The sequence below is a fragment of the Eucalyptus grandis genome, chromosome 5 (genome assembly GCF_016545825.1).
Source record: "Eucalyptus grandis isolate ANBG69807.140 chromosome 5, ASM1654582v1, whole genome shotgun sequence".
NCBI classification, from domain to species: Eukaryota; Viridiplantae; Streptophyta; class Magnoliopsida; order Myrtales; family Myrtaceae; genus Eucalyptus; species Eucalyptus grandis.
Genome location: NC_052616.1, coordinates 26,830,798 through 26,841,549, shown reverse-complemented (window position 1 = coordinate 26,841,549; position 10,752 = coordinate 26,830,798). Strand labels below are relative to the sequence as shown.

The window sequence follows — 10,752 nt, the reverse complement described above, 5'->3', positions numbered from 1 at the left end:
AAAAAAAAAAAATTGAAAAAAATTATTTCGCACTTCAATAGGATAATGGGTATATTGTGACAGATTGATTATTCTGTCTCGCTTGCAAGCATGACACCTTAATTTTAGAACCATTGGTTATGTAATGTTTTATCCATTATTATTGTGTGGAGTAGTCATCATACGGAATATCTACTCTTGTCAGATACCATAGTAAGTGTGCACTAAGTGCAAAGGAAAAGGAGTTCTTTGGATCAATTAAGGTGGGTAATTCTCGACATGACCTATTTGCCTAACACTAATTATATTGGTTTTGAGTTTGGCATGAACATGATAAAATTGTGTCTAGGCGAGTTGACTTAGTTTTTATTTTGATCAATCATATTCTACTCTACTCTAATTTTTACTGTCAAATTTTTGTCTTATTTTCTTGTAGAGTATGGAAGTCAAAACTCACAATTAAAATTAGACGCATTTCAACTCACAATGTTTCTACTCTCGAATATCACCTAAAGGGTAAGATAAATTTATAAAGGGATACAAAAATTTAAACATTAAAAGAATAAAACTTTGCTTAGTAAAATGCATATTTCAGAATGAAGCTCTATATTTTTATAGCCTAATTTGCTCAGTATTTAAAAGCATTATTGGGCATAATACTTAAAAAAAACACGTTCAACCTTGCTGATACCCAAAGTCAAGTCAGGCTAGAGTCAAGATGTCAAATCAGATGACCAATTTCTCATTGTTAAAGAGATGTCCAAGTTAAATTTGGTTTGATTACTAGTATAGTGTTGCAGATTAGTCTTTCTTTATGCCATCATGCTGCAAAACAATGCAGAGGAGCATGTGTGTTCAAGAGGGTGATCATGCTGACTTGTTTTTTTATCTAAGGATGAGATGAATTACTATCTTTAGCTAACGGATATAAACTGCAAAACCAAAGTTCACAGATGCACAAACCCTACTTGAATTAGCCATGGCAACATCCTGAGCCATCGCATATGGAACCAAAACAAATTGACGACATCCTAACAAGCAATTTATTAAAATTAGTTTTTCAAAGTGTATATTGGGGTAAAACATGCATTCAGAGTACCAGAGGCTGTTCTCTTCCTTTCCTATGGTAATGATTAAGGAGCATAATTTTTCAAAGTGTATATTTTGGATTACGACTTGCTTGTTTAAGCGTTCATTCGTTCGTTTTTTTTTAGGTCGTCTTCAAAGTGATTCTATTGCACGCATTTCCACATATTCGGGATTTAAATACACTTTCACAATCTGTGCAATCGGAAGTATGTGTACCGCATGTCTTGATCGTGAATTCAAAGGAATTGCATCAAAGAAATTAAATGTAACAAAGCAAAAAATAAATAAAAAATTGGGGTTTCCTCTTATCTTAAAATTAAAACTAACCTATATGGCATGCAATTTTATTTAAGTACATGACTTGGTTCTGTTGACATGCAATTTCTAAGTGAATAAACCTAGCATGCAAACTCTATGACATGCATATGATATTTTTGGTTTTTCTTTAAAATTTGTAACTAGAAATAAATTAAAATAGAAATACACCAAGTGAAATATCATCTAATTTAAGTTAGGAAATGGACTATACTTATCTCAGCATGCAATTGTACGTGGAAAATGCTATTTAGCCTAGATATTATTCAAACACTAATTTAAATTATAATAGGATAATATCTATATAGTCCTATCATGCAATCTAAATGATATGGTATGCCACGCAATCTTTTTTTAGATTTTTTTGATATATGGAAATTATCTATATTAGAGATAAACTCGCCTAATCCGCAAAAGCAATCCACAATTAAATTTGCAATTAAAGATTGAGATAATCTTTAAAAAAAAAAAATCCGGTGCTCTCATGATTTAAATTAAAGATTAACCCAATATTTAGGCATAATCAATTATCCAAATTTAAATTAAATTAATTAAAAAAAATTATCTGATATCTTTATCGGTCAAATTAATAATTAAATCAACTAATTTATCCCCAATTTGGATGATGCCTAAAGCTCAGTCAAATCAAACTAGATAATTAATAGCTCTCGGTGGCACATGGCAGGGTGCCAGGGACTACCATTTGATTAGTCAAAGCCGGATGTCCTGCAAAGAAAGAGGACCAACGGCGACAATGGTCTGAACTAGTGCAATTTGAGGAGGGATGTTGCCCAGCGTGATGGCCAGAATCAATGGCTTCGATCGGAATCTCGTTCGAATGTGATGGGATATTGAACCGCAGTTGTCGTTGCGGCCTTGCTGCGAAGACACCGGGAGGTGCAGCGGGAACTGCCATGGCTGGATGTTGCCGCCATAAAACCTGCAGACACGACCTGGAACAACCCGTGATATTTGGTATTGCAAGTGACCGTGAGTGCTGGTTCGCCGGTACAAAGTGTTCGGACCCGAGGTGCTGGTTGCTCCTCACAGGAAGGCTACTTCGTTGTCGTCAGGCGGTGGACAGCAACGTTGTCAAAACAACAGATCAGAAAAGCTCGTCCTTGAAGTATTCACAAGGCTGCTGGTGTTGCTGTTGGCAGCAGCGAGCGGTGTCGATGTTGTTGAGTTGGGAGGCCACGGTGTTGCAGGAAAACACCGATGTCATGAATGCCATTGATTTAGATGCGAACCCGACAAACGCTAGAAGGATTGACTGGACTGCACAAGACTGAACAAGGTGCGGCACAGTTGGTTTTTGCACGGTCGGGCACGCCAAGAAACCTGCAAAGGCAAAGAAATAGAAACAGCGACGGCCACAGAAACTCGTCAGCGCAGCAGCATCTGGAAACTTCAATCGTGCGAGGTAGTAGTGCGGCAAAGAAGAGCTGGTTGCGATGGAAAAGCGAGAGGCAACAGCGCAGATTGCCATATCCAAGGTCAATGAGTCAATGGCTCACCCTCTTTCACTATAACACTTTTAGGGAAAGCCAAGTTCGAAGTAAAGGAAAATATAAATGGGCGCTTCCCCAAAAGAGAAACCTGTCTTATATAAGAAAGCATGGCTTTATATGTTCAAACTTCACTTCATAATCTTTGGCACTTGACTTCCAGTGAAGAAATATGTCTCTAGGGGGTTCACAAATGAGGTCACCAAGCAATGATCCGTGACTCAAGAAAACCACAACCCACTACCTAATAAACTGAAAATTCACATGCTTCAGTATGCACGGATGCAACAGCAGAGAAAGCCACAGAGTAATGGACTGAGTTTATCGATTAAAAAAGAACTCGTAGATTCATGTATATTATGCTTATAGTGAGAAAAAAAAAGTTTCATCTGAAGTCAACATATATTTAACCGTCGAGTTATTAGAAAATGAAATTGATCAAATATCTCTATAAATGTCCTTGGAGGATGCATTTAAAAAAAGAAATACTACTGTCATTGCAAGGGAGGGAGTATCAGCAAAATCTACTCACATCCAAGAGGAAATAAGAAAGAATATCTATTCGAGAATTTGGTAGGGACCAGGTGCCGAGATCACTCTCCCAAATTAAAGAAACTGAAGCAGTTCATCTAATTTCACTTTGAAACTACTGTTTATCTACAAATATAGTGACATCATCTGCTCTACAGAGGACCTAATTTTTTTTTTTTTTTTTTTGAGTGCATGAAACTTTGAGTTTAGACATATACCAAAAACGCCTTAAAATATCAATTACAAGTCAATTGGACCAAAAAAGTGCACCAACATTTAGAATTTGATTGCACAGTCAGCACGGTCATTGTAATCGTGCCCTTAAGGCAGCACATGTAAATGTTTGCTGAATATTCTGAGTCACAGAAACAGGATGAGTGTAGTTGATTTTTCAGTTTGCTCAAGTACACATGGGAACGGAAACAAATCATATGCTGTACGTGTCCTACAGCAACCAAGACAAGCTACTTTTACAATGAAGTGAAGCCTGTATGAAGTGAAGGCCGCAGGCAACAATCTAAAATATGCTGCCAACAAAGGAGCTTAGCCTCTTGGTGAATATGTGCCAAGTAACCCCACTACTGCATGATCAAAATATATCAAAAGTTATGACCAAATATATATTTGGACTGTAATCTTTCACATCACAATGACTTGGTTATCTAATGGAAAGGCTAACGTAGTTTAACAATCATTTACCCCTAACTATATAAATCCAAACAGAGCTAATCTCTGCAACCGATATTTCTTCCTTCCTGTACAAAACTGCCTATTGAGCAGCACATTCTCCAAAGTTAATACATTTCTGCTCTGGCTATGTCTCCTTCTTCCCCACACTAGCTAATAAGAAAGCCCCTCTCACTCCAAGTGCACTCTCAAAACTCGACTGCGAAGATTGATAACATCACTCACCATCCCATTGCAACAGTAAACTCAATATTTCTCTCTAACCTCCAAGCCTTCGTCGTAATCGTTTCTATTCTGTCCATTTGCCGCTGTTGATGGACTTTTCATCCTGCGTTTCTTATCTGCAGGATCACAACTGTGATTACTATACCATAATCAACTTTGCCCATTCAAAACAGAAAATTTTATATTTCACCAGTGACCAAGAAACTCAACAAGTAATTTAAAGACATGGGACCAAGGTTTAAAAGAAGGACTTGTCTAAAATTGAATTTCTGGAGGAAACAGAGAAAGATTGGTTGCATACCATGAAATTCCATCACTAACATCCTTTTCTAAAGATCAAAACTTTTTTCTGTTGGTCATCGAACAAAAGAAATACTAATTCAAGATCAAGTCTGATTCGCCTTGCAAAGAAGGCTGAAATGGAACCCGTTAATAGTAGGATCCCAATAAATCCCTATCTCATCGCGGGCCGCCAAATCCCTCCGCTGCACGAACTCCTTGATCCAACACCCCTTGAGGACGTCGTTGTATGGGGCGCGTGGGTCGTCACGGATGCCCGTGGAATCAAGAGCCTCGACAGGTGGCCAAGAACCAAGATCGCTCTTTGTAAGCTTCTTCTTTATCTTTATAAGGGTCGAAGAGCAGCACCAACTCTGTGGAAAACGCCGTTGCGTCTCTCTTCCTCATCTTCACGTCCTGAGGCCTCTTTCTTTTCCTTCCGCTTTCTATTGTACCTCGCCTTCTTCTCCACAATTAAGGTGTCCTCGTCGGGGAGCGAGGCCATGCATTTGCGCTTCGGTTGGGCAGGAGCGATTTCTTGACAAGGGTCACCGGGTTTCTTGCTGCCCAAGAAACCATTCCCATCAGGCATGAGGGGAAAGAATTCGCGAGCCGCCACCACTTTTGCAGATGAAATTTCTCTTGACTCTTCATCACGATTCTTCTCCTGACCGTGCAGATAAGAAACGCACAATTAAGAGTCCATCGAGCGCGGCCAGTGGACCTCGCCTCTCAGGTGGTCGGCAATGGGTTTCTTCTCCTGATCATGGAGATAAGAAACGCACGACGATGGCAGCGAGTGCACATCACCTCTCGGATGGTCGGCAATGGGTTTCCTCTCCTGATCGTGCAGATAAGAAACGCACGACAATGGTGGCGAGGGGACGTCGCCAGTGGGACGCGAATTGGGGCCGAAGAAATCGATGAACTTCCTTATTTCTGGGAACAGAAATAAGAAACAGCTTCTGTTTTCCCCTAAATAGAAAACCCTTAACTTCTCTTTTGCTCCCTTCTCGGCTCACCTCTCCTTTCGTCCGCTTGTCTCTCTCCGATCTCATCACCTCCGGTCGCCTCTCTCCGGTCCTGTAGCCGCTGGTCCTGTAGCCTCTGATCGACTGTCTCCGGTCCCGTGCCCGTAGCCTTTGGTCGCCTCTCTCCAATCTGGTCACTGCCTCTCTTTGATCCGTCGTCTCTGGTCACAGTTCTCTTTGGTGGCGTCGCCTCTCTCCAAGCCGGTTGCCTCCAGTCCTTTCGCCTCCGCCTCTCTTCGGTGCCGTCATCTCTAATCCCACCGTCTCTAGTCGCTTCACTTTGGTCGCGTGCTCCGATTGGGTTGCCTCTCTCCGATCCTGTCGCCTCCAGTCCCGTCGCCTCCGATCACCTCTTTCCGATCCCATTGCCTCTAGTCCCGTTGCCTCCGGTCACCTTTCTCCGGTCACATCGCCTTGTGGTCGTCTTGCCCTAAATCAGGTTTGTTACTTTGATTCCTTCTCATTGTACATGTTCTAATGGTAATTCTCACTTTTTCTGAAGTTGAATAGTGTTGGCTCCATCGCGTCGCCTCTCTTTGTGCTCGTCTCTCTCACGTTGCTTCCCTCGTGCTTGTGTCGCCCTTGATTCTCTCACATGTATAAGCTAGGCTGACTAAAACAAACCAAAGCTGATATTGATGAACAACACCAAAATTCTGGTGCACTTTTCTCTATGCTTCTTTGTCTCTTAAAATCAATGGGAGTATGAAATGAAATGAGATAGTTGTGTATGTGTGTGCAACTCATAAGCATTATTTTCTCCGATGTATCATAAATCCTTATGTGAGAATGCTTCATACCTCAGTCTTGGAATCTATCCCCTAGATACGAAACACGTTCTTTAAAGGTGGCCTCGGCCAAGGTGTAAAAGGATTTAAAATAGGATCACCATTATATGACCTGAAACAACGAGCATCTGAAATTTTATCAAAGGGACAGAAAAAAAATATATATATAGGAGTGGTTAAGCGACCAGTTATGAGATTCATTTTCAACCTAAAATTTTTATATTGGTTATAATGAATCGTATCCCACAGTAGATCAATAAAGTGACGGCTAAGAAGTCCATATGCACTTTCAGGGGAATGAAAACAAACTGATAGGTAGAACATGAAGGCTAAAGGAATTAATTAACAAATTTATGGTGTGGAAGTTGCATGCTCTTGTGTCGAAGTTGAGTCTTTGTCAATGATCACAACAAGACCAGGGGTTATATAGGGCAAGCGTAGCAAGTTTGGATGGCAATGTACCCTACACAGAAGCTGCAATGACTGAAGGTATAGTGGCATTTACACATTGAAAGGTAAAAAGTAACTCAAAGTGAAAAGGGCATTCCTCCTAGTGCACTAAGGAACATTTCAGGTTTTAGATTATGACACAAAAGGACAAAGATACTGACATTTTTAGGAACTTTTATGCATTGGGTAGCTGTCCAATTTTGAGTTGGATCCATTGATTCTGGTTTGATGCTTGTAGCTGCTATAATGACATTTTTATGCACTGAATAGCTATCAAAGGTTTAGAGATAATATCATCTTATAACTGGATTTGTTACTTGTGTCTTTCTTCGAGTGAAAAGGGCATTCCTCTGAGTGCACTAAGGAACATTTCAGGTTCTAGATTATGACACAAAAGGACAAAGATACTGACATTTTTAAGAACTTTTATGCATTTGGTAGCTGTCCAAGGTTTTGAGTTGGATCCATTAATTCTGGTTTGATGCTTGTAGGTGCTATAATGACATTTTTATGCACTGAATAGCTATCCAAGGTTTATAGATAATATCATCCTATAACTGGATTTGTTACTTGTGTCTTCCTTTAGTTTAAAAAATGATGATGAGAAAATAAGGAAGCAACATGTTGCACTCTCTTTTTGGTGTGATAGTGGCAAGGCTGAATTCTTGTTACTCAATGATTGGAAGAGAAAAAAATAATGCCAATCACTGGGTTATATTGTAGTTACTTCATTTTCGGTAGTTAAAGTAACTCTTGGAGTGCGTGCTTTGTGAACCCAGCCTAATCTTGGGGACAAGCGATGACTTCATATTAGAAAGAAAGTGGTTTTCCATCTATTTAATTGTCTTGAACTCATTTGATGCTCAACTAGTGAAGGTTACATGGCATCCCAAAAAGAGGCATTTACCGCAAAGTGGACCGCAAAGTGGACTAAGCCTTTAACTAGCTTGTACGTCAGTTTGTTGGTAGAAGAGGTCAAAAAGGGAAATCGCACCTCTTCTGCTTTCAACAAAGCAGGATGGAATAACATACGGACAGAATTCAATAAACGTGCAAGACTCCAATATACTCAAGTACAGTTGAAGAACAAGGTGAACAAATTGAAAAAACAATATAGTAGTTTCAAGAAGCTTATTTCACAATCCGGATTTGGTTGGGATAATGTGAACAAAATAGTTGTTGTTGATGATCCAAGTATATGGGAACCTCATGTCAAGGTATGATTTAACCTTTGGTCATTTTGAGATAACTATAGATGTACATGGCAAGATATTTAATTGTATTGTTGATATATGTCATCATTGTGAAAATTGCAGGATAATATTGAGTGGGCAAAATTCAAGAAGGATGGGTTTCCTCAATATTCTGACTTGTGTATTGTATTTGGTGATACATATGCTACTGGGGAGCATACAACAGGAAATGCCGAAGATTTAGTGATGTTGGACGAACTTGGCATTGGTGGTGGTGATGCAGACGATGGACGAGAGGACTTAAGTGAACACTATATTGATGTGGGAGTTTTTATGTCTGACAAAATTCCTACTTCAGTTCATGACAAGGATAGGATGGATAAAACTCCAAATAGTAAAAGGAGAAGGAGGAGTCACTCATTTGGTGTTGCTAACACCTGCAAAATCATACGAGAGATGATCAAAACTAGAACTAGTCAATCTGTGAGTGGTTCTATCAACTCACAAGTCACATCACCACCTGTAGACCCATTCTCCGTATTTGCTGTAATTGATGTCCTAGTTGCCATGCCTACATTGGAGCAGGATCTTTACAACAAAGCAGTGGAACAAGCCTGCGTTAGTGCTACGTGGAGGGAAGCTTTTATCAAATCCCCAATTGAAAGGAGATATGGACTTCTCCAAAGTTCCTAGAGTGGGGAACTTTCCTAATCTGAGTTTGTGGTAAATGAGAAAAAGGAAAATAATTTCGTGGTTTTTTTAATTTAAATTTTCCTGGATAGATTGCCATGATATGGGCGAGCTTCTACCATTTCTTAAACTATTTTCATTATGGAATTTGATGGAACCTCAAAAAGACTGGAAATAAAATAAATCGTTTAATTCTACTTTCGAATAAAGAAAGATTTATAAAAGTAAACTGATTTCATTATATGGAATGTTCGCTGAGTAGAGAATTTATTTTAATCCTTTACTATTTTTCATATATCTTATTTATTTATTATTATTAATTTTTGCCTTTTGTTTAATTTTTTCTAGCTAAGTAAATTAAAAGATTTAGGACTAACAAATGTAATAAATTTAAGATTTTTTTGATAATTTCCCCTAGATTTGGGACTATAGGGAAAGTTTGTGATTATTTTTAAATAAAAAGAAGTTCGGAGTAGAATTGGTATTGGACCTAAAGTTAAAGTTTTTCTTAAAGAATTAAGCCCATACAAATGATGTAAATTTTAGCATTTAACATTATCCTATACGAGATTTTTTTCAACATTTTTCATGCATTTCACTTCATAATACTCCTTTTGTTGAATCCTGAGTTACAAATTTGCAAAAAAAAATTTTAGATGTCGTTCCCCAATTTTAAAAATTCTCCTGGATGCTTTAATCGTGAATGCACGATGATAAATAATAAATAAACCACAAATCAAATATTAGATAAGGTTATAGCCCCCAGTCTTTCTTGTTCCACCTCATAGGTGTCAAATGCAAGGCCAATTGCTTTTGGATTCAACTGAATTTATCAAAAGCCGAGACCCAAAATAAAATTTAGAGGCAACTTTCCAAACATAGATGCCGCAGTGGAGTACTGCTTTTAATCCACAAGACTGGACTGAGTTGGATAAACGTTTGACATGGTTGTCTCGTTAGAAGGTGGTAATCACAAAATTCCGTTTGGCTAGCGCTTGGTACATGTTATTTTGTTTGATTATGTGATGGCTAAGGAAGATAGTCAAACTCATCTCGCTTGTTCTTTTGGCTTTCCATGATCTCTTGTGTTCAAAAGGGATTCTTATTTCCAATTTAGTTATTATGCAGAAACTTAGTCTGGCTAAATTAATGACTGACAGAAGGGAACCAATGGTTCATTCATTTCACGGAAAACGACTTCCATGAAAATGTTTTCTAAATTTTTTGGTATTTATTTCATCAAAAAAAGAAAAAAACTAGTCAAGAAAAACATTTTCCATCAATGGAAATTTTAGAAAAAGGTTTTCTAGTTTTCAAGTAAGGGAAATTATTTTTCTTACTCTCTCTCTCTCATCTCTAGCTCATTCTTCTTTCTTTTTTACTTTCTAAAAAATACAATTTTTTTTTAAAAAATTTTTTTCCCTTCTTTTCGGGCTTGTTGCTAGCTGTAACAACGGCTGGCAATTGGCCATAGGCCTCGAGCTCGAGCTAGCCACTTGTTAGATTGGCAAGCGCAAGCTTGTGACTCACCAATTTCGTGAGGCCTGAGCTTTGTGAACTCGAGTTTGAGTTGGCCACTCGCTAGACTAGTGAGCGGGAGCCTTTTCGAGGCTAGCGAGTTCGAGCTCGCCTTTGGTCAAGAACCGATCAAAGAAGAAGAATGAATGAAAAGAAAAATAAAAAGAGAAAGTAAAAGTATAAGTAAAAGTAGAAAGAAAAATAAAAAATTTATTTTTAAAAAGTAAAAGAATAAAAATGTATTAAAATGAGTGTACAGAGGAAAACACCTAATGACGAAAAATATTTTTTAATTTATTTTCAAGTTTCAAACGAATATCGGAAAATATTGTTATTTTTCTGAAAAATAATTTGCTAGAAAATATTTTTCATAAACATCACATTTTTCAGAGACGAATGGAATCTAAATAGCAAAAGATTAGAAATGCCCAGCTTTTGTTCCAAGTTCTCTCCACTTTGCGCCTCAACC

The 10,752-nt window shown here is 38.3% G+C and overlaps 1 protein-coding gene across 1 annotated transcript; it reads left to right on the top strand.

Annotated features, from left to right (window-relative positions):
- Positions 1-7,763: 7,763 nt before the first annotated feature.
- On the top strand, positions 7,764-8,768 carry LOC104431504. The gene is made up of 2 exons (XM_010044128.2): positions 7,764-8,099; positions 8,199-8,768. The coding sequence occupies exons 1-2, from the start codon at positions 7,764-7,766 to the stop codon at positions 8,766-8,768; spliced, it is 906 nt and encodes a 301-aa protein (XP_010042430.2).
- The last annotated feature ends 1,984 nt before the right edge of the window (positions 8,769-10,752 follow it).

Excerpts from the sequence above, each read along its gene's own strand:
- LOC104431504 (XM_010044128.2), top strand. The coding sequence starts at position 7,764 with ATGGCATCCCAAAAAGAGGCATTTACCGCAAAGTGGACCGCAAAGTGG. Across the intron at positions 8,100-8,198 it reads TATGGGAACCTCATGTCAAG|GATAATATTGAGTGGGCAAA; the intron begins GTATGATTTAAC and ends TGAAAATTGCAG.